General features: G+C 42.8%; 1 protein-coding gene across 2 annotated transcripts in view; it reads left to right on the forward strand.

The window, feature by feature from the left end:
• The window catches only part of SEMA5B (semaphorin 5B), a 68,675-nt gene that overhangs the window by 11,594 nt on the left and 30,318 nt on the right, over positions 1-26,763 (forward strand). For both annotated transcript variants that reach the window (XM_044666734.1, XM_044666735.1), the window contains exons 2-7: positions 2,465-2,564; positions 5,461-5,506; positions 11,716-11,778; positions 12,286-12,384; positions 12,848-13,061; positions 14,814-15,099. In XM_044666734.1, the coding sequence (XP_044522669.1) occupies positions 2,465-2,564; positions 5,461-5,506; positions 11,716-11,778; positions 12,286-12,384; positions 12,848-13,061; positions 14,814-15,099 (808 nt within the window). The remainder of the gene's footprint in view (positions 1-2,464; positions 2,565-5,460; positions 5,507-11,715; positions 11,779-12,285; positions 12,385-12,847; positions 13,062-14,813; positions 15,100-26,763) is intronic.

Raw genomic sequence — 26,763 nt, forward strand, 5'->3', positions numbered from 1 at the left:
CTTCCTTCCTTCCTTCCTTCCTCTTCCTTTTTTCTATCTTAGAATCAATACTGTATTGGTTACGAGGCAGAAGAGCAGTCGGGGCTAGGCAATGAAGGTTAATCGACTTACCCAGGGTCACCCAACTAGGAAGTGTCTGAGGTTAGATTTGCATCCAGGACCTCCTGTCTCTATGCCTGGCTCTCAGTCTGCTTAACCACCCAGCTGCCCCCCAGTTCCAGGTTTTCTGACACTATATGTGGCTCTTTTCTCTTGCATAGGGGTTTAAAGCTAAAAAAGGAACTTTTTTTCTTTGATTCATTTTGTTTTCACAGAATCTCAGAGATGGAATGACATTCAGAGGTCATATAGTCCAACCCCAATCTGAATAAATCCTCTCAATAACATCCTTGATGACCTCCATATGAAGACCTAAAGTAACTGGGAACCTCACTACCACCTAAGGCAGCTCATTCTGCTTTTGGATAGTTCTAATTATTAGGAAATATTTCCTTATATAAAGCCAAACCTTCCTCTAAGCATCTTCCAAACATTGCTTGTAATACTCAGTATGGTGCAGTGAAAAATAAAATGCATTTAGTCAGAAGACCTGGGTTCAAATCCCATTTCTGACCACATGATGTTAGGTAAGTTATTTATTTTGTCCAAGCCTGTATTTTCTTATCTGTAAAATGAGAAGGTTGAACTAGATGGATTCCAAAGTTCTGTCCAGTTCTAAATCTATGATTCCATGAATCTGCAAGTCTAATTCCAGATATTTGAGAGCCACTGTCATGGCCCCTCAAATCTTCTCTGGTCTCAATGTCCTTCATTCCTACAATCGATCTCACATAGCGTTTGATCTGTGGTTGGTTCTTTAACCATCCTGGATGTTTTCCCAGCTCTAGCTTGTCAATACTCTTCCTAAAATATGTCTCAGAACTGAAGGCAATATTCTAGATGAGATATTACAAGAGCAGAGCAAGACTATTAGCTCACTCTGAATACTTGCTTTTGTCAATGAAGCCCAAAGACTAATACCTTTTTGATCACATGCCATCCAGCATTTTTACTTATTTATTACATGTAGAAACAACTTTTGACAATTGTTTTTTGACATTTTAGGATTCAGATTTCCTCCCTCTTTCTCTCTTCCTCCTCCCCAAGGTGGTAAATAGTCTAGTCTAGATTATGCCTAGTGCTTCATATAATATATATTTCCATATTGCTCATGTCATGATAGAAGACACATGTCACACATATGATAAAATACTCATGAAGGAAATAAAGTGGAAGATGGCATGCTTTGATCTGCTGCAGTTTCCAATAGTTCTTTCTTTGGCTGTGGATAGCATTTTCATCATGAGTGCCTTATGGTTACCTTGGAAACTTCACAGTTGATCATCATGTAATATTTCTGTTACTGTATACAATTCTCCAGGTTCTGCTCATTTCACTTTGCATCAGTTCATATAAGTCCAGGTTTTTTCCTGAAATCAACCTGTTTGTCATTTCTTATGGTGCAATCGTATTTCATTACAACCACATACCACAACTTGTTCATCCATTCCCCAAGTGACAGCCAGTCCTTCAATTTCCAGTTCTTTGCCACTACAAAAATAGTTACTAAAAATATTTTTGTACAGATAGGACTTTTTCTCTTATCTCTGATTTCTTTTGGATACAGACGAGCTGCCCCCTACCTCAGCACCTTTTATCCAAGACAGCAGGTGAAAGGAACCCATGATGGGTTCTCTCATCAAAGCTCAAGAAGGTTACTTTACTCAATGTGGATAGCTGTCTTAATCAAAGGATTCCCACCCTAACTAGGATTCCAGTGAAAACTTTGGAGCTGTGAGAATGCTGAATTTGGGGTCAGAATCTCTGAGTTCAAATCCTGCCTACATTACTTACTAACCATGTGATGCTGGACAGTCTCTCTGGCTCTATTTCCTTATCTCTGACAAGAGGATGCTGAAATACATAGACTTTAAGTTCCTTTCCAGTTATAAATTTAGTATTCTAGGATGGACCTCTAAAGGATTTCAGCCAGCTCAGGCATCTAAGTCAGAGGGTGGGAGGGAAAGGAAATTCCTCTCTGACCAGATGACCAGAAAACAGTTCTGACTATCTGTGCTCATCTCCACACCCACATCAGAGCCACAATGACCTTTTGTGAACTCCTAGACTGTTAGAACAAAAAAGGATTTTAGGAGATCATCTTACTCAGACCTTTCTTTTCATAGCTGAAGAAGTGTCAGTCCATAGAAGGAGACTAATTTGCCCAAGGTCACACAGCTAGTTAATGGCAGGACTGGGATTAGAACCCAGGTTTCCTGATGCCCAACCCAAGGTTCTTTCTAATTATTTTTCTCCTGACTAACACTGGTCCAGTTTGGAAGCCCCAACGCTGGGGAATAGGGGTATCTCTCAGTAACTGGGTGTTTATCTCTTTTTCTGCCCCATCCCTACTCCCTATATCCAGATCTGAAGCCATGGGTCTCTAACTTCACCTATCCTGGAGTTCAAGATTTTTCCCAGCTTGCTCTAGACCCCTCCAGGAACCAGCTCGTCGTGGGAGCCAGGTAACAGTAACGGACATTGTGGCAGGTTCCATCAGAGGAGTGAGGGGGGATCTGGAGTAGCCGAGGAGTCAGAATGAATCAACCAGATCTGTCTGGGAGAGATTCCCAGGGAATTTCTAGCCCTAGTCTCTCGTATTCATGGGAAGGACAAGTGACAATGTAGGAATTTTTTTTCTCCTGCCTCACCCCACAGAGTCTTCAGAAGTTCTTCCCTTGGTTTCCTTTAAAACACAAAATACAATTAAATAAATAAATAAATGTAATCTCAATAAACAAACAAATAAATAAAGGAAATACAAAATGCCATTGGGGAAAGTATCAGTCCTTAATATCTTAGTGTGAATTAATTTAATCATATTGCTTTCTACCAGACCTTTAGCCAAGGACTGAAGTTTTTTAATTTTTGACTGGGGAAAAAGTGGGGCAGAAGGAAAAGTAGTTTTAAAATGGTACACTGGGGCAGAAAGGTGGCTCAGTGGATAAGAGCCAGGCTAAGAGACAAGAGGTCCTGGGTTCAAATCTGGCCTCAGATACTTCCTAGTTGTATAATCCTGGGCAAGTCATTTAACTCCCATTGCCTAGTCCTTACTGCTCTTCTGCCTTGGAACCAATATTTAGTATTGATTCTAAAATGGAAAATAAGAGTAAAAAAAAGAAAAAGAAAAAAGCAGTACACTGTGTGGGAAGAAGCAGGCCTGGGCCTTGGGTAGCTAGAAGGCAAATAAAAAAATGACCAAATACTTGAGAGAATGGGATAAGGGCCTCAGGAGGTTGGAGAGGAAGGAAGACTAGGAAGCAGGAAGGGACAATTTTGCCAAGTAACCCTGCCTCATCCTTCCCTGCCTCCCAAAACAAGATAGTAAAGCTTATAAAACACCTTCCTCACAATTATCCTATAGAGCAGTGATGGTGAACCTTTTAGAGGCTGAGTGCCCAAACTGCAATCCTCATGCCTGCCTCATGTGAGCCCACCCCTGCCTTACCCCAGACAGGGGAGGCAGGAAGCACTCCCATTGGCTGTTGGGCAGAGGGGCGGGTCATGGGAGAAATGTTCCCAGGGGCATGGAGAGGGGGAAGGGAGAAGCCTCCATCCACCATGCTCGGCACTCTGCTGTCGGTTCACCAGCACAGCTATAGAGTAATAAGTAATGCAAGAGTATAGGTAATGCAAGTATTATCATCTTCATTGATATTTGATTTGATTTTGATATATCATTTCCTTCATGAAGAAGCTGAGGATCAAAGTTGTTAAATGATTTGCCAAGATTCTATGATTATTAAGTATTGGAGAACATTGCATGTGGTGTTTGCTTCAATTCCAAAGTAAAGAAAGCCCTTGTGGTTGTTTTTTGATAAACTACATGTGCATTTTCTCTAACTGGTGGAATTTCAAGCAGATCTGACCTACCGGGTCCCTCTGCCAGAATTAAGAGGGTCTTTAAATCATTTTCCTGCCTTTGCCAGTATTCCTCATTCCCTTCCACTCTTCATGTTCCCATAAGAACTCTCTAATCCCCACCAGAACCAGAACCAGAGTAGAGTAGCTAGAGCTTTGCCCCAGAAACTAACATTTGAGGGTACTGACATTCCTTCAGGAGGGAGAAATAATTGAGTTTAGCACCTGTTCAGTATGAATAATTTGTTTAAACGAGAAACTACCAGTTAATACACTTTCACTCCATACTTGCCTGCCTTCTCACGCAGGTGCTCTCATCCCAGAAGGTTTCCCAGCTGTCCCCTAAATGAATTTGCATTGAAATATTATTTTTTAAAAACCCTTGCCTTCCATCTTTGAATCAATACTGTGTATTGGTTAGGTAGGGTTAAGTGACTTGCCCAGGGTCACACAGTTAGGAAGTATTTGAGGCCAACTTTGAACCTCGTTAGACCTGGCTCTGAATCCACTGAGCCATCTTGCTGCACCCTGAAATATTAATTTGAAGGAGTCTTTTGTGTTGCTTGCTCTGATTACCAGAATTGCTAGTTATATCTCTGGTCTTGCTCTCGCTCCAGACCCAATCCCTCACTTTTTTCCCCTTTATATAGTGCTTGGATTATGAGTGGCCTTGGTCCCAGACCACTGCCCAAGAAAGACACCTTAGGCTCCACCAGAGCAGAATATTTGCCCCTTGGGAGCTGGGCTGGGATTGTGAGACCCATCCACTAACTAAGTCTTGTTCCCCTCTGCTCAGTCTTGGTAGTTTATTGATTGTGTAGCATCACCAGCTCACAACACAGAGATTAAAGGTGACATTGTTTCCTACTGTCACTGCCACAGAGGGATAGAGGACAGGGAGGGGCTCTGAATCCATTTCCTTGGAAATCTCCTCTATCAGAGACCCTGGGAGAGGCATGGAAAGAAAGAGGAGCCTAGAGCTGTTTCCTTCCCGGAGGTCCTTTCAGCCTCCTAGCAGCTTCTGTGCCTTTGAGATGGTGGCTAGAAGCTGGATGAAATGAGCCCCAGTCCCCTATTATTCTGGGAAGGTCTTGGAATCCTATGTGTTCCTTGTTTCTACCATTGCTTAAGGATTCTCCTCTTCCAGCCAAGTTTAAACCTTTGAACCAGAAGAGACCCTCTTCTAAGTACCAGGGAGTGGCCCATTGTGTCTAGAGGCAGGGGGAGAACCAGTTTGACCTTTGTAGGTCCTTTCCAGGAGTAGGAGCATTGGGCATATATATTTTTAAAAATAAGCTTAAAATGTAATATCTATATTATAAAATACATAATATGATAGAAAATATGTTCTATAAAGCATAATTTATAAAATATAAAATAACCCTCGAGGGTTAGCTGGTTGTGTGCCTGAAGCAGAACTCTCAGCTATAGGTAGGTCATTCTTTAAGATTTTTTTTCTACAAGTTTGACTTCTGATTTCTGCTTCTCTTATTTCCACAGGAACTATCTCTTCAGACTCAGCCTTACCAACATCTCTCTCCTTCAGGTACATTCTCATGTCTTAGCCCCAGTCTCTCTGTACCTCCCACAACAATCTGTGGGATCTCTCTGCTTGACAGGGTCAATGTTGAGAGCAGGAGAAATAGGGTGGGATGTCCAGGAGATCCGAGGTTGAAGGGGGAATGTTGGCAGATGGGAATCCTGGCTTCTTTCCCTAACTAGGTGGCAGTCATTTTGCTTTTCTAGATCTTAGTTTCAATATTTATGGAATGGTACAGGTGGATAGAGCACTGGGTTTTGAGGTGTGTGAGACCTCAATTCAAATTCTTCCTCATACACTCTGGGGAAAGCTCCTAACCTCTTCTAGTCTCAGTTTCTCCATCTATAAAATTAGGTGGTTAGAATCAAAGGCTTCTGAGGTCCCTTCCAGCTCCAAAGATACGGCCAGGTGATTGTATTTAAATTCCCAGTTCCTGCCACATAATAGATGTTTAATAAATACTCCCTCATTCATTGGTTTGAGAAACGGGAATAATATCTTTTTGGTCTTATACTATTTCCTACAATATGCCTGGGGAAAGCTACAATGGATCAAATGCTGGGGTTGGAGTCAGGAAAACATCTTCCTGGGTTCAAATCTGGCTTCAGAAACTTACTATGTGACCCTGTTACTTAGAATATATGACCCTGGACAAGTTACTTCACCCTGTTGGCCTCAGTTTCCTCATCTGTAAAAGGAATTGAAGAAGGAAATGGCAAACCACTCCAGTATCTTTGCCAAGAAAACCCCAAATGGGGTCAAGAAGGGTAAGACATGACTCAAACAACAGACAACAAAACCATCTGCTGAAGCTGAGCTGTGTTACTTTGAGTCTACAGATGGCACAGAGCAAGTCATTTAACCTCTGTCTACTTCAATTTTCTCATCCATTAAATATGGGGAAGATAATAAAACGACAACAATAAAAGCTAACATTTACATAATACCTACTGTGTGGTGGACACTATGCTAAGTGCTTTATAATTATTATTTGGTTTGATCCTCATGACAACTTTGGAAGGTAGGTGCTGTGATTAACTCCATTTTTTAGATGAGGAAACTGAGGCAAATAGAGGATAAGTGAATCACCTAGGGTCACACAGTTAGTAAATGACTAGTCAAATCTGAACTCAAGTTTTCCTGACTCTAGACCTGGTGCTCTCTCCACAATGCCCTCTAGCTGCTCCTGAAAATAATATTACCTATCTCCCAGGGTTGTAATGAGGATTAAATTTGTTTCTTTAAATTTTATCTTTATTTTATTCCAATAAATAGCCTATAGAAGAAAAACCTGAGGCTGGTGTCTGGGGAAATTAGAGGAGGGACCTCTTAATTGCCTTCAAGTATTTGAAGGACTGGCAGATGGAGATAGGTTTTGATTTTTTTCTCTTTGGCCTCAAAGGGCAACAGGAGCCATCAATGGAGGTTTCAGAGGCCAATTTAGTCATGGCTTCAGGAAGGACTTCCTAAAAATTGGAGCTGTCCAAAAGGAGAACCACTTCCCCAAGAGGTGGTGGGTTCTTTCTCCTGGGATGGGAAAGTCACTTGTCAGATACGTCATGATAGAGATCCCTTTTGTCTGTGGTTTGTTCGCCGAGGTCCCTTCCAACTCCATCTGCAGTTCTGTGATTCATTTCTCCAAACTCATCCCCCATTTCTCAAGTGTGCAGGAGGGAAGTTGTGATAACACCTCTCTACTTTAGAGCATTTTGCACAGATGGGACTGAAACCTTAAGCAAGAGTGAGGAATCATATTGCATGGGATGTTATCTCATCATTTCGCTGCTTCTGAGTGGGAATATAATTATGATATTTAGAGATGGAAAAGATATTAGAGATCATTAGCTAAGGAACATAGAATTGTGGAAAGAATGTTGAATTTGAAGTTATGGGGACTGAGTTCAGATTCTAGCTCTGCTTCTTAATTATTGGTTTGACTTTGGGCAAGGTCCTTCCTCATCTGTAAAATGAAGTGATCAATCTAGTTGATTTCTTTTTTCTTTTTCTTTTTTTTTTGAACCCTTCCCTTCTTAGTATCAATTAAAACTTTTTTAATCTTTTTAAAAATTACAAGTAGAAACAATTTTTTACAATTTTACAAAGGCAGAAGAGCAGCAACGACTAGACTGAGGAGGGGCAGGGTCCCACAGCCAGGAAGTGTCTGGGGTCAGATTTGAACCCAGGACCTCCCATTTCTAGGCCTGGCTCCCTATCCACTGAGCCACCTCACTGCTAAGTATTTAAGTGCCTGCTTTGACACAGGGAATATACTGGGTGCTGGGGATACAAAGGCAAAAATTAAATAGTCTCTGCTTTCAAGGAGCTTCCATTTCTACAAGGGGCCAGAGAGAAACGATCTGTAGACAGACAACAGATGGGACCAGACTTATCTCAGTGTATTCTCTTTTCTTGAAGTCACATTTTTGCACCTCCTTTCTTTGCTATAGGGAACACTCAGATGAGGGAACCCCTTCTGCTAATGCATGTCAGCACCTTCTCTGTAATTCATAATCTTAAAGGGTTGCCTGAAGCACCAGAAAGTCTCTCCCTGCCCACCCTCACTCATCCATTCTGTGTCAGGTCCTCTGGGCTCTACAGACAGCCCTATCCATTCCCTACTGCCTTTGTGCATGGAGAAATAAATCAAAGTAGATACCAGCTGGGGCAGCTGGGTGCTAGCTCAGGGGGTAAAGGCATAGAGACAGGAGATCCTGGGTTCCAGTCTGGCCTCGGATACTTCCTAGCTGTGTGACCCTAGACAAAGCAATCAACCCTGTTGGCCTCAGTTTCCTCATCTGTAAAATGAGCCAGAGAAAGAAATGGCCAACCACTCCAGTATCTTTGTCAACAAAACCCCAAACGGGGTCATAAAGAGTTGGGAAGGACCAAACACCAACACACTTTAGCGGCTGTCCTTCAGCAGAAGGGGTGATGAGCAGATGTTAGGGTGGGACCCCGGCAGGCCATCAGTTTGGACATTCCATACTCCGTAAGAGGGGGTGGGCAAGCAGGGGCCCTGCATCACATGAGCATGTGGCTGTCTCTGTCCCTTCTGCAGAGAGAGTTGGACAGCTGGTGAATGGGCAACAGAAAGCGGGGCCCTCTCCCAGGCTGACCACTGACACGGCAGGCAGGGTGGCCAGCCCCACTCCCCCCATGATTCTTCCTGAGACACTGCCCTCGCACCCGACAGATGAAGTGGGCCAGGGTCCCTACAGCTCAGAGGGTCTCTGCTCATAGAGTGGAGAGCTTCCAGGGTCCCTAGAGAACATTCACTCTACTTTGTGTGTGCTGTGGACCTTTTTGCCACAATGGCAAAACCTATGGACCCGTTTACAGAAAAAAGTTTTAAAATGCATGATCCATAGGATTCCAAAGAAAATCAATTATACTGAAATCCAACTATTAATATATTTTTTTAATGTTCTTAGACCCCTATTCCAGTCCAGTGCTCTCCTACCTCTCTCTGGAAGGAAACATCTTTATTTATTTATTTTAAAACCCTTACCTTCTCTCCTAGAATTGATTCCAAGATGAAAAAGTGGTAAGGACAAGTCTGTTGGGGTTAAGGGTCTAACAGACAAGGAGTATATAATATAAGGTCAGTCTTGAACCCAGGACCTCCTACCTCTAGGCCTGGCCCTCTATCCACTGAGCCACCTAGCTGCCCCCAAAGCAAGCATTTATTAAGTGCCCATACTATGGTAAGTGCTTTACAAATATGATCTCACTTTATCCTCACAATAAGCCTAGAAAATAGGTCCAGTTATTCTCTTTTACCAGTGAGGAAAAGGGTGGACAGAGTGACTTACCTAGGGGGCAGCTAGGTGGCAGAGCACATGGAGAGCCAGGCCTGCTTCAGAGACTGTGTAACCTTGAGGAAGTCACTTATTCTGGCTGCCTAGCTCTTGCCATTCTTCTCTCTTAGAATGGACACTAAGAAGGAAGAGAAGGGTTTTTGAAAAGTGATTGACCCTGGATTGTGCAGCCAGGAGGTGACTGAAGTTCCATCCACCGTGCTGCCTCTGACCTCCCCTCCTTCAAGCCCATCTTAGGAACAAGTGAGGAGAGGAGTGACTTCACCAGAGCAGATAGGTGGCAGTGCTGACCCTCACCACCTCATGCCCTACATCCCACACACTGCCTTCCCTCCAGGGACATTTCCTTGTGCCAGAATGTTCCATTACTTCCTTCAAAGAACTTCACTCAAAAGTGGGCTCCCTCCAGCATGCCTCTCCTGATGGCCAGCCTCTGCTCTAATGGCCAGGACTTGTATCTGTCCCAGCCCTTGGTGGGGAGCCCGGCCCCACATGCTCTCGGGAAATAGCCTGTGAGACTCCCCAGCAATCAGCGGTTATTTCCTGGGCCTTTCAGAAAGTCCAACCTTCTGTGGGGCACTCTGGGAGATGCCAGAGAAAGTGTCATTGGGGCTCTTCCTGACAAGGAGCTGATGGTCTCATTGCTATTTTTTTTTACTTTGATTATGTTATTTTATTTTTCTCTATAATATTATCATTGTAGAAATTGTTCTTTTGGTTCTGATTACTTCATCCTGCATCAATTTATAGAGGTCTTCCCAGTTTCCTATGAAACTCCATTTCATTGTTTCTTATGGCACAATAATATTCCATTACATTCATATACCACAATTTTTTTTTGCCATTTCCCTGTGAGAGAACAACCCCTTAATTTTCAGTCCTGGATTTCACAATAACTTCTTTTTTTCCCTAAGCTGGGAAAAAATACAACTCCTGTGGTCTCAGCCAGCCAAACCTCACTCAGAGATTGTTACAGAAATGAGAGATTAGCATATATTTTCCCCCACTCCCTTTTATTACAGAGTGTATAGTTCCTATTAAAACAGTTTGACTTAAACAACTTTAAGCAATAAAACAACAAATTATTTTTAAAGAAGGTTGTTGTTTTTTTTTTTTTAAAGAGAAAAGTGCTGGGAAAATGTATTGCTCTTTTCACTTCATTTTTCCATCATCTGCTCACTCAGAACCTTAATTGATCTGCAGCTTGTCTTCAGCCTTGCCCTAGTTCCAGTTCAAAGTACCCATTAACAGAGTTTTTAAAAAATGTATCTTCATCTAAAACATGATGACTATGGGAACATTGCAAGCTTCCTGCAGAGGTCCGAGTGAGCCTGTTCTGCTTCTTGGGCATTCCAGGTCTGCTGCTGCTTCCTGGGTACAGGCTTATTCTTCTAATCTTCCTTCTACGTCCCATCTCTGTGCATGTTGGCCAGTTTGGTTTGCCTCTTTTTTTCAGCATCACTTTATTCAATTCTTCCCATGTTTCTTCAAATTCCTATTATTGGGATTTTCTATGGCACAATAATATTCCATTATGTTTACCTACCACAATTTGTTCAATTGTTCTTCAGTAGACAGGTAGCTTGTTTTTTCCAATTTTTGTTTTTGTTTTTGCTTCCACGAAGGGTGCTGCTACGAATATTTTATTAGACATAAGACTCTTCTTTCTGTCCCTGACATCTTTGGGTATAGGTCTATGCCCAAATGCACCCTGGGATCTCTGGACCATAGGGTATGAGAAGTTTTGTGACTTTGTTCAAATAATTCCAAATTGATTTCCTGAATGATTGGCCTAGTTCACAGCTCCACCAACATTACATTAACTACCAATCTTCCCACATCCCATCTAACATTATCTCTTTCAATTTTAAAAAATCATCTTTGCCAGTTTTCTGGATGTGAGATGAAACCTGAATTGTTTCAATTCAAGAAAAACTGAGTTGAAATCTTATATCAGACTCTTCCTAATTTTGTCACATTAGATAAGCATTTAGCCTCTCTCAGGCTTAGTTTCCCCTTCTGTCAAATGGAAATAATAATAGCACCTCCATCACAAAATCAGCATGAAGATCCAGGAAGAGGACATAGGTAAAGAGCTTTGCAAACCATAATGCACTGTCTAAATGCCAGCTATTATTATTCTGTCTTTCATGTGGTTGTTGACTATTTGCATTTTTCCTGTTCATATCTTTTGACCAGATATTTATCCATTGACTTTCTCAGCCTTTAAAAAGTTTCCAGGGGAGGAGGGTTTCCAACCTCACTTAGTATTCTTACAGATGTGGTGACTAGTGATACAGAAGAGGGACACCCGGTAGCAACAGATTTCTGATTTCCCTCTCCTTCCAAGAGTGTTTCCTGACTTACCACGGTGATGTCTTTCTATTCCTTCTCCAGGCTACAGAGTGGAGCTCCAATGAGGAAACACGAAAGTCCTGCCAAAGCAAAGGAAAGACTGAAGTATGTGACCATGCTTAGCCCTAGGCAGGGACTGGGAGGAATTTTTAGTAGGTACTCAAAGTAAGGGTGTATCAATCCCTGAGATGAAGACTGATAAATGAGACAGAAAATCCACGGTGCACTTAGTGCCAAGTATTTTTAAATCTCTCTGGGAGGGGGCAGCTGGGTAGCTCAATGGATGGAGAGCCAGGTCCAGAGATGGGAGGTCCTGGGTTCAGACACTTCCTAGCTGTGTGCCCCTGGGCAAGTCACTTAACCTCTATTGCCTACTACTCTCCTGCCTTGGAACCAATATACCATATTGATTCCAAAATGGAAGGAAAGGGTTTAAATATATCTGAGACTCACAGTGACTTGTGAATTAAAGGACATTGCTGAACCTCTGTACCCAGATGAGATGGACAGGGATTTTGTAGTATCCCTAGCACCTTGTAGAGTGCCCTACACATAAATGGTTATGGATTGATTGACTGCTTGATGGGTTTTTCCCTCACCTTTCTACCCCAGGAGGAGTGTCAGAACTATGTCCGGGTCTTGATTGTGTCTGGCAGGAAGGTTTTCACGTGTGGCACCAATGCCTTCTCTCCAGTGTGCTCCAGCAGACAGGTGAGGGATCTTCAACAGCAAGAGTGTGGACGATTGAGGTATATCCTGGATCTGAATCCACATGCTGGGTTCTTGGTGGGAAGAGTCACAAACTTAGGTCCTCCTTCCACCCTGATGGCTGGAGCTAGCGGAAACCAGTGTCCTCCTGAGTTGTGAACTATGAAAGTTATCATGGAGCTTAGAGGGAAAAAAATGGGAAGGTAGAAACAAGGGACCTAGAGTCCAGGGTCAGAGGAAAGTTACCAAAGGGAGAAAGAAAAGACACAGAACCAGAACCAGCCCTGATCCAGAGATAAACCCTCACTCTCTATGTATGTATTCTCCCTCCCCTATGTACCCTGGTTCTTCTCTAGCATTATTTACCTTCTCTCCCCCCCCCCCTTCTCTCTCCCTTTTTCTTTCTCTCCCTCTCCTTTGCTCTCTCCCTCTTTCTCTTTCTCTCTCTCTCTTCTTTCCTTCTCAGGCAGGGAACCTCAGCCGGACAATTGAAAAGATCAATGGTGTGGCGCGATGTCCCTATGACCCTCGACACAACTCCACAGCAGTGATCTCGGAACAGGGTGAACTGTATGCTGCCACTGTCATCGACTTCTCTGGCCGAGACCCTGCCATCTACCGGAGCCTGGGCAGTGGCCCCCCTCTTCGAACTGCTCAGTATAACTCCAAGTGGCTCAATGGTACACATAGTCCCCAGTCCCAGATTGTGGGGGCGCCACTCTCTTTTCTGATCCTTCCTGTATGCTTCAGGACTGTACATTCAAAGATTTTTTTTAAAACCCACAACAACAACAAAACAACTGATATTCAGAGATGGGCAGCTATGGGATTGACGCATATTAGGGGTGGTGCTGAGGAAACAAGTATCCTGGCCTTGAGCTCAGCATCTGGAATGTTGGCCAGGTTAGAAAGTAGATGAAGTATGGGGGAGAGCTATATTCAAAGACTTTAGGAAAAAGATTCAGAAAGATCTTATTCATTAAGATACTAATGTGAAGGGATTATGGAGGCTGAGGGGGAAGGAGGGAGAGAAAGAATTCGATACTCAATATTCTTTGAAAATGCTAGAAACTTTTGACATGTAGTTGGAGGAAAAAATAAAATAAAATTTAGTTTTAAAAAAAGAAAGAAAAGAAAGATACCAGTGTGAGACAATCAAGTAAATAAGTATTTATTTTTACATTTTTTCTTTTGTTTTACATTAAAAATTTTTAACATACTTTTTTTTAACATTCCGAGTTCCAAATACCCACCCTCCCTTCCAGCCCCTCTCCTATCCATTGAGAAGGCAAGGCAAGCAATATGACTTTTCTTTAAACTCTTACCTTCTATCTTAGAATCAATACTGTGTATTGGTTCCAAGGCAGAAGGGCAATAAGGGCTAGGCAATAGGGGTTAAGTGACTTGCCCAGAAGTGTTGAAGTCTAGATTTGAACCTAGGACCTCCTTCCTCTAGGCCTGTCTCTCAATCTGTTGTGCCACCCAAGTGCTCCCAAGCAATATGCTTTTAATTATACACCTGAATTTATGGCAAACTTATTTCCACATTTTTTTAAAAAGGTAAGAAAATTTAAAAAATGAAAACAAAATGTTTCAATCTGGGCTCTGTGATAATTGGATTAAGTCTACACTACCCATCTTTAGATTTAATCACCAAAGGTGAGAACACCTCTAGCCCCTTTTCCCCCTTACAGCTCAGTTCATCAGTTCTCTCTGAAGGTGGATAGCATCCATGGGTCCTTTGGCATTATTATGGTTCATGGTAGTGACCAGAGTAGCTATCTTTCCCACTGATCATCGCTGTAATATAAACAAGCATTTATTAAGCACTTACTGTATTCCACACTGTGCTAGGTACTGTAAAAGGGAGATTGGAGGGGGTTCCTTCTCCCCATTTTTCCTCTCCTACCTGACCCATCTGTCGGACTCACTGAATGTACATTGGCAGTCAGAGTTTGGGAATCTTAATGGCACCCAACATAGTATTTTGGGGTAGGAAGCTGCTTGGGATAGTGGCAAGATTTCTCTCTCATTGCAGTCTAGCAGGGCGGCAAAGTGGCTCAGGGAGAATCAGGCCTAGAGATGGGAGGTCCTGGGTTCCAATCTGCCCTCAGACATTTTCTAGCTGTGTGACTGAGCAAGTTATTTAACCTCCATTGTCTAACCCTTTGGCCTTGGATTGAAAGGTAAGGGCATAAAAAATGCCGTACTGTACGGTACAGTGGAGGGAATACTGAAGCATGATGAGGGCCTGGATTCCAGTCCTGACATTGATGGTGACGGATCACCTGTACGATCGTGGACAGAGAAGTTAAACCTCATCTGTAAAACGAACGTGTGGACCGTGAGGCCCCTCGTAGCCGCAGATCCACGAGGCTGGGTAGTCCCGTGATCCATGTGTCCTCTCTCCTGCCCCCCTGCTCTTTCTCCAGAGCCCAACTTCGTGGCTGCCTACGACATCGGGCTGTTCGCCTATTTCTTCCTGCGCGAGAACGCGGTGGAGCACGATTGCGGGCGCACCGTCTACTCCCGGGTGGCGCGCGTGTGCAAGAACGACGTGGGCGGACGCTTCCTGCTGGAGGACACGTGGACCACGTTCATGAAGGCGCGGCTGAACTGCTCCCGCCCAGGGGAGATTCCCTTTTACTACAACGAGCTCCAGAGCGCCTTCCATCTCCCGGAACAGGACCTGGTCTACGGAGTCTTCACTACTAACGTGTGAGTGCCGCCTCCTGATCCGCCCCTCCCGCTATCCTCACTCCGGGCTTTACCCCGAGCTTTTAACTAGGGAAGGCAGGGTAAAGCTCTAGTAAGCTCCTACTGTGTACCAGCCACGGTGCCCTCTAGCGGCTAGGAGGGAAAGCTATAACCATGCTAAGGGCTTGTAAATATGATCTCATTTGATCCTCAGAATAACCCCAAGAGGGAGGGACTTGGATGACAACCAGCACTTAAGTGACTTGCCCAGGGTCACACAACGCGCCCCCCCCCCCCCCCCCCAGGGCTCTCTACTTTTTGTTCCTTGCTGCCTTCCCCAGCCATTTGGCCACTGAGTTTTTCTTTATCCACATGTCGCACAGCCTTGAGAGTATACCAATTTGGTAAAAAATTGAAGCCATGAGAACGGATGAGATGTCCAAGCAATAGAGTATAGAGAAAGGAAAGAAGGGTCAGGATAGAGTGTTGGGGCACCTGGGTGGTGGCTCCGTGGTTGGAGATCCAGGTCTAGAGACAGGAGTTCTGGATTCAAGTCTGGTCTGGGACACCTCCAGGATGTGTGACCCTGGACAAGTCCCTTAAGCTCCATTGCCTAGCCCTTACACATCTCCTGCCTTGGAATTGACACTGTGAAAGATGTTAGGACTTTAAAAAAACAAGAGTAGATGTTGGGCAGGTGAAGGGACATCAGAGAGCTAGGAAGAGAGCCAGGGTGTCATAGAAATGAGGGAGGAGACCATTTCAAGGAGAATGGAGTGGTTCGCAAGACTTGTGGTCCCTAAGGTGGAAGGGACCTCAGAAAGTGTCTAATTTTATCCTTTTTCATTTAACAAATAAGATAATTGAGGTTCGTGGAGGTCATGCCCACAGTCACACAAGTAGTAGATCACACACCAGATATAGGATTTGAACTTACTTAATCTTCTTGAACTAATATTCTTTTTTCTTTTTTTAAATTAAAAACATTTTTTCTATTTTTTAAAAAACAATTACCTTCTATCTTGGAGTCAGTGTTGCAAGACAGAACAGTACTAAGGACTAGGCAATGAGGGTCAAGTGACTTGCCCAGGGTCACACAGCTAGGAAGTATCTGAGGCCAGATTTGATCCCAGGTCCTCCCAGCTCAGGCCCTGACTATCCACTGAGCCACCTCACAGCCCCTTATTTTTCTTCAAAATTAAAGCACAGTGGATAGAGCTCTAGGGTTGGAGTAGGGAGGACTTGGGTTCAAATCTGGCCTGAAACACTTCTTAGCTGTGTGACCTGGGAACAAGTCACTTAGCCCTGATTGCCTGGCTAGCCGGTACTGCTATTATCTTAGAATTCATACTAAGACAGAAGGTTAAGTTTTTTCTATGTTTGTTTGTTTTGTTTTTAAAGAGAGGTAAAATGATTCTATTTTATTTGGAGGGAGTTGAAATTTACTTTTGGCCTCAAAGCAGTCCTGATCATTCTTTCATTCTTGGCTGTTTCTTCTACTACTTGGTTCACAATTGCAGAGATATTCCCAGAATTCCCCCAAGTGGTTGGTCCTGGCACCCTAACCCTTCTTTATAGTGCGAGGAATTTAAGGGGAAGAAGAACCGCTTCCATGCCGCAGCTGATTGCCAAGGCGCATCCCTGTGGGCCTGGGACACGAAGGCTGAGGAGCTGCCTATGGATGGGCCTTGCCGTGGCCACCGTGGCCTTCAAGAGAGCAGTTGAGGTAGCGGAGGCGCTTGGGAGAGGAAGACAGATGGCGAGGCGTTACATGGAGTGGGTGGTGAGGAAGCGGAGGCAGCGAGTCCGGCCTTCTCCTCCGAGGAGTTTGGCAGGAGAGAGAGAGACGAGTCTGATCGGAGAGGAGCTATCTTTATCCCGGGGAGCCCTGAGCCGCTGGGTAGGCAGACGGGAGGGAGCCGGGCGTGTGAAGGGAGGGAACCAGACCGCTCCGGGACGGGCTCCCCCACCAGAGGAAAGGGGGCCCCTTTCCGTCCCCTAAAAGCAGGGGAAAGAAGTAAGTGCCCGTGAGTGAGGGTACAGATGAACTTCGAGGCCGCGGCGTCAGTGTCCAGTTTTTTCAGTCACACGACTCCATTTGGGGGTTTTCTTGGCTCAGAAACTGGAGTGGTTGGCCATTTCCTTCTCCAGCTCATTTTATAAATGAGGAAACTGAGGCAAACAGGATGAAGCAACTTACCTGGGGTCACCCAGCTGGTGAGTATCTAAGGCCAGATTGGAACTCCTTTCCGAAATTTGAACCCTTTGAACTCAGCTTTTTGAAAGAGGAGTCCTTCTGCCTCCAGGCCTGGAGCCCTATCTGCTGAGAAGGTTCCCGGGGTCATAGTGCCAGGGCTGGAAGGGCCCTTAGAGGCCACATAGGTGGAGGATTTGCCCAAGCTTGCACAACGAGCAAGTGACAAGAGGAAAACTTGAACTCGGGCCTTCCGCCCTGGGCGTTAGCTTTGTCTCCACCATAGTCTACAGCTTCTTGGCGTGTCAGTTTTCCAGGTTACACGGCCTTTTCCTTAGAGTACATCATGAGGTTGGCACGACAGTGCAACTGTTAGCCCCATTTTACAGATGAGGAAGTCTTGGCTCCCATAGTTCAGTGATGGCCCAAAGTCACTAGTAGGTCTAGGCATATCTTATAATTAGTAATAATCTAACTCAGGTCTCTTAACTCCAAGCCCAGTGCTGTTTTTGCTACTCCATTCTGCTTCTCTCTATGCCTGGGGGAAGGAGCATTTGTGTTCTCTACTATTCCATTGGCTGGGGGCAGTTCAGCAGCCCAGTGGGCAGAGTGCCAGGACTAGAGTTGGGAGGTTCTGGGTTCAGATCTTGTCCCAGACACATCCTACCCTGAGCAAGTCACTCAGCCCCCACTGCCTAGCCCTTGCCACTCTCCAGACTTAGAGTCAATATTAGTATTGATTCTGAGACAGAAGATAAGGATTATTTTTTTTTTAATTATGCCATTGGGGAGAACTAGGGCTAATGGTAGACGTTTCAGGGAGCCGAATTTGGGCATATTAGAAAGAAGAATTTGCTCATCTTTGTGGCTGTACAATGGAAGAGGCTGTCTTGTATATCAGTGAATTGTTCATTGCTGGAACTTTTCAGGAGAGGCTTCAGGGTACCGAGCTGTTAGAGGTAGGGTAGTGTTAAAAAGGAATGAATAGAGGATATATATCTTTATATATCTCCTATAGATCTTCCTCTCTAGATATAGGAAGATAGATGATATGTAGATCTCTAAGATAGTATGAACAGAGGAGGGATCAGGTGCCCAAGATCTAAGCTGACTATAGCTGGTGAGGGAGGAAACACACACTCCTCTCACAATAGCTATGGATTAATCTATTCCTCTCCTCCCTGACAAGCTTGGTTGGTTAAGCCTGTCAGTGGCTTCCTTCTAACAGTTGCCCAGATCAGACCCCTGAGAGATTAGATAGAGATGGTTAACCTTACTAGGCCCAACCTGAGGTTGGATTAATTGTTGATAGGTTATTGATTGGCTATTGGAAACATTGTTAACTGACTGCGTATTGATTCTCCCCTTCCCAAGGGCTGTGGTAGAATAACCTCTCAGGAAAGGTACTTGTTGGTAAATCACTGTATTAACTATTAGTGAGGAAAGGAAACAAGGTTATAGGTTTGAGGATCTAGAAACCCTATTGCTATTTGTTTGGCTACTAAGCTAATTGTTGATCAAGTCTGGAGATTGCTAGACTGGTAGACGCTGGAGGTCTTCACCCTCTCACTAACTCTGACCTGGCCTGGCCACAGCCAAGCCACAGATTAGGGAAGGCTATTCATGTTGATGTAATAGATGATCTATATATTCCCTTAGCTCTACTATCAATGGTGTTGATAGATCACTAACTGTCTCTCAGTCAGGTACAGGTTACAGGTTCAGGCCTACCCTCTTCCACCCTTCACCTCCCTCTGTCCCAGTTCTTACTCTGAGCTTTGAGCTCTCACTTCTCAGACCCCTCAAGTCTGAGACCCCCAACTGTTGTTCTTAGGGGGTATTTATAGGGTGGAGCCAACCTATTTCTGACTCTGGGTCACGGCACCTGGGAACATTCCAAATTCTCAACTGCCATCCCTGTCAGTCAAGGTGGCATCCATCTTACCCCAGATAATGATTTTTTTTTAACCCTTATCTTCCGTCTTAGAGTCAATACTATGTTTTGGCTCCAAGGCAGAAGAGTGGTAAGGATAGGCAATGGGGGTCAAGTGATTTGCCCAGGGTCACACAGCTAGGAAGTGTCTGAGGCCATATTTGAACCTAGGATCTCCCATCTCTAGGTCTGGCTTTCAATCCACTGAGCTACCCAGCTGGCCCCCCAGATAATGATTTTAACAGTAGCAGGGAGACCACTGCCTACCCTAAAAGCACAGGACCACCAAAGTAGCTGGAAAGAACGAGTCTTTCATCAGGATAAGTAAGACAATGTTCTGATCGGCCGCTACACAGAGCCAAAGCTCTGGGACTCTGGGAACACTGTCTCCAGGAAAAAGCCCCTCCAAAGGAGATTTTCCAATGAGCTGAAGAACTTGGGGGTCTTATATGCCTTTTGGGGACACAAAGGACAGAAAGGTTCAGTTGATTGACTTTACAATGGACAAAGGGAAAGAGGAGTCCAGCCAGGAGAGGCCTTTGATATAAGGGGAAGAACTCCTAAGACAAAAAGAGTATTTAAGATTTGAAATTTTGTCTAGGCTGAGATCATTGGGTACTTTAAGGTTTATTGTTCAGTCTCAGACAAGGTCAGTCTAGGACTTCCCTTAAGGCGGGTTCCCAAAGGACAGGGGCAAACTTGGGGGGGGGGGTTCCATAAACCCAGCAGACACCTCGTGAGGTGAAAGGTAGGATTGGACTTCCATTCTTGTCCGTTTTCACTCTTTTTTCCCATGACTTTCTACCCCGATGGAACCTCCATGAGAAAATACTCTTCTGTCTCCAGAATCTAGGATGCTTCCCGCCCAGAAAGGACAAAGAAGCTGGTCCCCCATCAGTGGCATCCATGGCCAGGCCTGGGCTTGGACACTTCCCTGAAGGACAGCCATGTGGGAAGCCCTTTGAACCAAGAGTGCTCACTAGCTGATCACTCCTTTGTTCTCTTATTTTCAGAAGGACTAGAATTCTAGCTCACTCTTACACATCGGATATTTTTGGTCTAAGCGTGCCAGAAACCAAGAGGATGGCAGTGAATTTAATCTTGGCTACATTAGTTCTGTGTAATTAGAATTTTGTACCCTTGAACTACATTTCCCAGCCTTCCTTTTTTGTCCCTATGTTGCATCCTTACAGTTTTGAAGACAAGTTTCTGTAACTCCATCCCTCTCTCTCTCTTCTCATGCTTGCGTGGCCCAGGAAACTACTCTTTACTGGCGGTTTTATTTTCCTCTGCTTTAAGTGATTATTAATAAATCTTATAAAATATAGTATTTGGAGTGATTGGATATTAATTTTTAATCTTACAGCTCCCTGGGGCAGCTAGGGGGCACAGTGTGGTTAGAGGGCTGGGCCTGGAGGCAGGAAGACTCCGCTTTCTGAGTTCAAATCCAGTCTGACTCTTGCTAGCTGGGTGACCTTGGAGCAAGTCACTTCACCCTGTTGTTCTCTTCATCTGTCAAATGAGCCGGAGAAAGAAAAGGCAAAGCACTCCAGCATATTTGGCAAGGAAACCCCAAACGAGGTCAGAACAACTGAATTAACAAAAGCTTACTTTCCTCCCATCAAACACTTATTTGAGACCATCATGAAAGCAAGCTAACATGTATCAAAGCAAACAGTAACAGAGAAATCAGGGATGTTATCATGATTAATTTAGACAAGCAGTTCCCCAAACTTTTGGCCTCATGATGTCTTTACAGTCTTAAAAACTACTGAGGACCCGAAAGAGCTTTTTTTCTATGTTAGCTGTGGCTACCAATATTTACAATGTTAAAAATTAAATCAAAATTTTTAAAATAGTAATTTATTTAAAAATAACATTGATAAATCCTTTTGTTTATTCAGATATCTGATGTTGTTCAGTCTTTTTCAGTTGTGTCTGACTCTTTGTGACCCCATTTGAGATTTTCTTGGCAGACATACTGGAGTGGTTTGCCATTTCCTTCTCCAGCTCATTTGTCAGATGAGGGAACTGAGGCATACAGGGTTAAGTGACTTGCCCAGAGTCACCTAGTTAATAAGTGACTGAGGCTGGATTTGAACTCAGATCTTCTTGACTCTAGGTTCAGTACTATCTACTCCACCACCTAGCTGCCCAAATGTTTATATACCATTTTAAAATAAAAAATAACTATATTTTTTAAAATAAAAAATAGCATTATTTTACATATTTTTGCAAATCTCTTTATGCTGGCTGGCTTTATAGAAGACAGCTGGATTTGCATATCTGCTTTTGCATTCAATCTGTTGCAATCTGTTTTTCTGGTTGATGTATATGAAGAAAATCCAGTCTTAAACAGATATGTAGTTGGAAAAGAACATCATAATATTATTATGAAAATAGTTTTGACCTTGAGGACTCCCAGTAACCCTGATCCCATTTTGAGAACTGATGGTGTCAAATAGGTCTCCAGCAGCCTAACAGGTGAACCAGATTAAAATATAATTGGGAAATATTTCCCATAATAAATAAAAACACAATCAAACATAGATAACATTAATATGTGATTTTTCTAAGTCAATAGGTGGTCCACAGGAATTCCTTTGGTGTAGTAACCCCACTCTGGGAGACAGATAGTTATAAGCATTATTATCTCACTCAAAAATTTTTTAAAAGAATTAAATTTTTTTTAATTTTAAGCATTATTACACTATTTCATAGATGATGAACCAGTGTCTCAGGGAGGTTAAATGATTTGTCTATGTCGATACACAAATAATAGGGACAGCTAAGTGGTGCTATGGATAGAGTTCTGAACCTAGAGTCAGGAAGACCTGAGTTCAAATCCATCCTCTAAAACTAGCTGGCTGACCCTGGGCAAGTCACTTAACCCTGTTGACTTCAGTTTTCTCTGTCAAGTGACCTCAGTTTTCTCTCTCAAATGTAGAAGGAAATGGCAAACCACTATCTCTGCCAAGAAAACCTCAAATGGGGTCATAAAGAATCAGACACAACTGAAACAATTGAACATCTGTACACTGATAATAAGAATATATTTTGAGATTTAATGGATAAAATAGTAGGCCTGGAGGCAGGAAGACCCAAGTTCAAGTCCTGCCTCAGACACTTAACTAGCTATGTGCTTCTGGACAAGTCAGTTCACCTTTGCTTGACTCAGTTTCCTCATCGGTAATATAAGAATAAAAATAGGGTCTACCTCCCAGAATTTTGTTTTTATAATCATCTATCTGTCAATAAGCACTTATTAAAAATGCCTTCTGTGTACTAGGCACAGTGCTAAATGTTGGGGATACAAAGAAAAGCTAAATGCAGTCCCTGGTGTTAAGGAATTTAAATTATTTTTTCCCTCCAATTACATGTAAAAACAATTTTGAACATTAAAAAAAATTTAAGCCTCAAATTCTCCCCCTCCCCTCCCACTGAGATGGTAAGCATTCTGATATAGGTTTTACATGTAAATGGTAAACATTCTGATATACATTTTGTAGAAAACATTTTTCAACATTAATCCTTTTGCAGAGAGAAATTCAAACAAAAAAAAAGAAAAAGTGAAAAAAGTTTGCTTTGGTCTGGATTCAAATTCCATCAGTTCTTTTCTCTGAAAGCAGATGGCATTTTTTATCTTGAGTCCTTCGGAATTGTTTTGAATCATTAGTATTGCTGAGAATGGCTGTTATTCACAATTGTTCGTTGTACAGTATTGTGGTCACTGTGTTCCATGTTGTCCTGATTCTGCTTTCTTCACTCTGCTTCAGTTTATGCAAGTCTTTCCAGGTTTTTTCCGAGCTCTTCCTGCTTGTCCTTTCTTATAGCACCATAATATTCCATTACAATCATATACTAAAACTTACTCTGACATTCCCCAATTGATGGGTATCCCTATACTTTCTAATTCTTTGTCCCCAAAAAAAGAGTGGCTTTAAATATTTTTGTACACGTAAGTCTTTCCCCCCACCCCTTTTTTCCCCTTTGGGATACAAACCTAGTAATGGTATTGCTGGCTCAAAGGGTATGTACTGTTTTATAGCCCTTTGGGCATAGGTCCAAATTGCTCTTCAGAATGGTTGAATAGGTTCACAACTCCCCCAGCAGTGTATTATTAGTGTCTCAATTTTCCCACATTCCCTTCAAGTTTTATCATTTTCCTTTTCTGTCATAATCATCAATTTGGTAGTTGTGGGCTGGTACCTCAGAGTTGTTTTAATTTGCATTTCTTTAATTAATAGTTATTTAGAGCATTTTTTTGCATGACTATAGAGAGCTTTCATTACTTTGTCTGAGAACTGCTTGTTCATATCCTTTGACCATTTATCAATTGGGGAATGACTATGTATTTGATAAACGAGGCCTTTATCAGAGAGACTTGTAAAAATCTCTTGTATCATTATGCTTACTGTGTATTACCGTCAATCTTGTTTCTCCCCATTTATCCTTTTCTCTCTCCTTTCATTTTCTATCCATCCTTAAGAGTTTAGTCTCTAACCATAAGATCTCCCAATTTGCCCTTGTTTCTATCAGCACCCTCCCCTGTCTTATCTCCTTCCCCTCTTACTCTCCTATAGGATAAGATAGCTTTCTATTCCCAAATGATTGTGTATGTTCTTCCTTCCTTGAGTCAATTCCAATGAGCATAAGGTTCATTTGTGCTCCTCCTTACCTTCTCTATCTTCCTCTTCACTATAAAAGCTCTTTAATGAGTCTTTTATGTGAGATAATTTACCCCATTCTATTTCTCCCTTCCCCTTTATCCCATTACATCTCACCCCTTAATTTAATTTTTTAGATATCATCCCATCATATTCAACACTTTTGCCTTCTGTCTACATATATTCCTAACTGCCCTAATAATGATAAGATTCTTAGGAGTCATAAGAATCACCTTCCCCTGTAGGGATGTAAATATTGAATATCTTTTGATTTCTCTTTTCTGTTTACCTTTTTATGGTTCCCTTGAGTCTGGTAATTGATAATCAGATTTTCCATTCAGCTCTGGTCTTTTCATCAGAAATGTTTGAAAGTTTTCTATTTCATTGAATGCCTTTTTTTTTTTCCCACCCTAAAGGATTATACACAGTTTTTCTGAGTGGATGATTCTTGTTTGAAGTCCTAGATCCTTTGCTCTCTGGAATATCATATTCCAGGCCATCTGATTTGTTAATGCAGAAGCTGCTAATTCTTTTGTTATCCTGACTGTGGCTCCATGTAATTTTAATTGTTTCTATTTGATTGCCTGCAATATTTTCTCCATGACCTGGGAGTTCTGAAATTTAGCTATAATATTCCTGGGAGTTTTACTTTGGGGATGTCTTTCAGGAGATGATTGGGGGATTCTTTCAATTTCTATTTTACTCTCTGGTTCTAGAATATCGGGGTGGTGGGGGACTAAGTGCCTTGATCATTTTTTGAAAGATGAATTTAAACTCTTTTTTTGATTGTGGTTTTCAAGTAGTCCAATAATTCTTAGATTATCTCTTCTGGATCTGTTTTCAGGGTTATTTGTTTTTCCAGTGAGATATTACACATTTTCTTCTATTTTTTAATTCTTTTGACTTTGATTGTTTCTTGATATCTCATGGAGTCATTAGTTTCCACTTACCCGATCCTAATTTTTAAGATATTATTTTCTTCATTGAGCTATTGCAACTCCTTTTCTATTTAGCCAATTCTACTTTTTAGAAAGTTCTTTTTCTCAGTGAATTTTTGTACCTCTTTTTCCATATGACCAATTCTACTTTTTGAGAAGTTCTTTTCAGTGGATTTTTGTGCCTCTTTTACCAGTTGGCCTATTCTTAAGATATTAATTTCTTCAGGTTTTGTTTGTGCCTCCTTTCCCAAGCTGTTGATTCTTTTTCTATGATATTCCTGTATTACTCTCATTTCTTTTCCCAATAATTCTTCTCCTTCTCTTTGATTTTTAACATCCTTTTTGAGCTCCTCCAATAATTCTTTTGGACTTTGAGAGCAATTTGTATTTTTCTTGAAGGCCTTGGATGCAGCAGTCCTAACTCTGCTATCTTCTTTGAGTTTGTCTTTTAGACTTCCCTGTCAAAATAACTCTATGTTGAATTTCTTTTTTTTTTTTTTGCCTGCTTATTGTGGTATGATGTAAAGAAAGGCGCATTTACTACACTTCTGGCCTGTGCTCCGGTCTATGTGAAAGCTGTAAGCACTCTTTTCTGCCTTAGAATGGTGACCAGGGTCCCCTGTCCCCCTGAGGCCACAAGCAGTGGTATGTGCTAGTGTTCTCCTCACCTCAATACCTGGATCTGTGAATGGAGCAATGTGGTAGAGCCTTGCATCAAGAGCCAGAAAAGGGCTCCTTGTCATTTCCTTCTGAGCAGATGCCCTACATCACTTACCATCAAAGGCTGAGTGCTCCAGAGCCTCTGCTGCTGATTCAGCCACCCCCAAGGCCTGTGCTGACTTGCTGAGGTGGGGCCTGCCTTGGCCCACTGCTCTGAGCTTTACTTCCACCCCTAGGTGAGAGATCTTTCAGCTGGCTTTCTACATACTGGACTGAAAATTTATTTCACTCTGTCCTTTTGTGGGGTTTGCCTCTCCAGAGTTCCTTTTGAGGTGTTATATCACAGTAGTTTGGAGGGTGATTTAGTAGAGATCAGGTGGGTCTGTGTGCCTTCTCCTCCATCTTGGTTCCCCACCCCCCACCCTCTACCCCCGCTTCTCAAAATTGTTGTTGAGGATTGTATTTTTGTAAAGCACTTTGAAAACTTTAAAATGCAGTTATTAGGAGGCAGCTGGGTAGCTCAGTGGATTGAGATCCAGGCCTAGAGATGGGAGGTCCTAGGTTCAAATCTGGCCTCAGCCACTTCCCAGCTGTGTGACCCTGGGCAAGTCACTTGACCCCCATTTGCCCACCCTTACCACTCTTCTGCCTTGGAGCCAATACACAGTATTAACTCCAAGACGGAAGGTAAGGGTTTAAAAAAAATTAAAATAAATAAAATAAAATGCAGTTATCAATGCTAGTTATTTTAGTAGCATAGATATTAGATGCAAGGAACCACAAAAGCTATCTGTCTACCACCTTCATTTTATAGCTAAGGAAACTGAAGACAAGAGAATTTAGAGAAGTTACCTAGTGAGGCCAGCCTCACACAGGAAGGGTGTGGCAAGGATAGGATTCAAATTCAGGTCCCACAGCTCCAAGTCTTCACCGAGTGTTCTTCCTACCATTCCAGTCTTCTTCCCTTTGAATGCAGGTACAGGACTTCTTCCTTCCTTCCTTCCTTCCTTCCCTCCTTCCTTTCCTTCTCTCCTTCCTTCTCTCCTTCCTTTCTCTCTCTCCCCCTTCCTTCTTTCCTTCCTTCCCTCCTTCCTTTCTCTATCTCTCCCTTCCTTCCTTCCTTCTCTCTCTCTCTATCTCTCCCTCTCTCCCTCCCTTCCCTCCTTCCTTTCCTTTTCACCTTCCTTCCTTCCCTCCTTCCTTTCTCTCTCCCCCTTCCTTCCTTCCTTCCTTCCTTCCTTCCTTCCTTCCTTCCTTCCTTTCTTCCTTTCTTCCTTCCTTCCTTCTTTCCTT

The sequence above is a fragment of the Gracilinanus agilis genome, chromosome 3 (assembly GCF_016433145.1).
Source record: "Gracilinanus agilis isolate LMUSP501 chromosome 3, AgileGrace, whole genome shotgun sequence".
Taxonomy (NCBI): Eukaryota; Metazoa; Chordata; class Mammalia; order Didelphimorphia; family Didelphidae; genus Gracilinanus; species Gracilinanus agilis.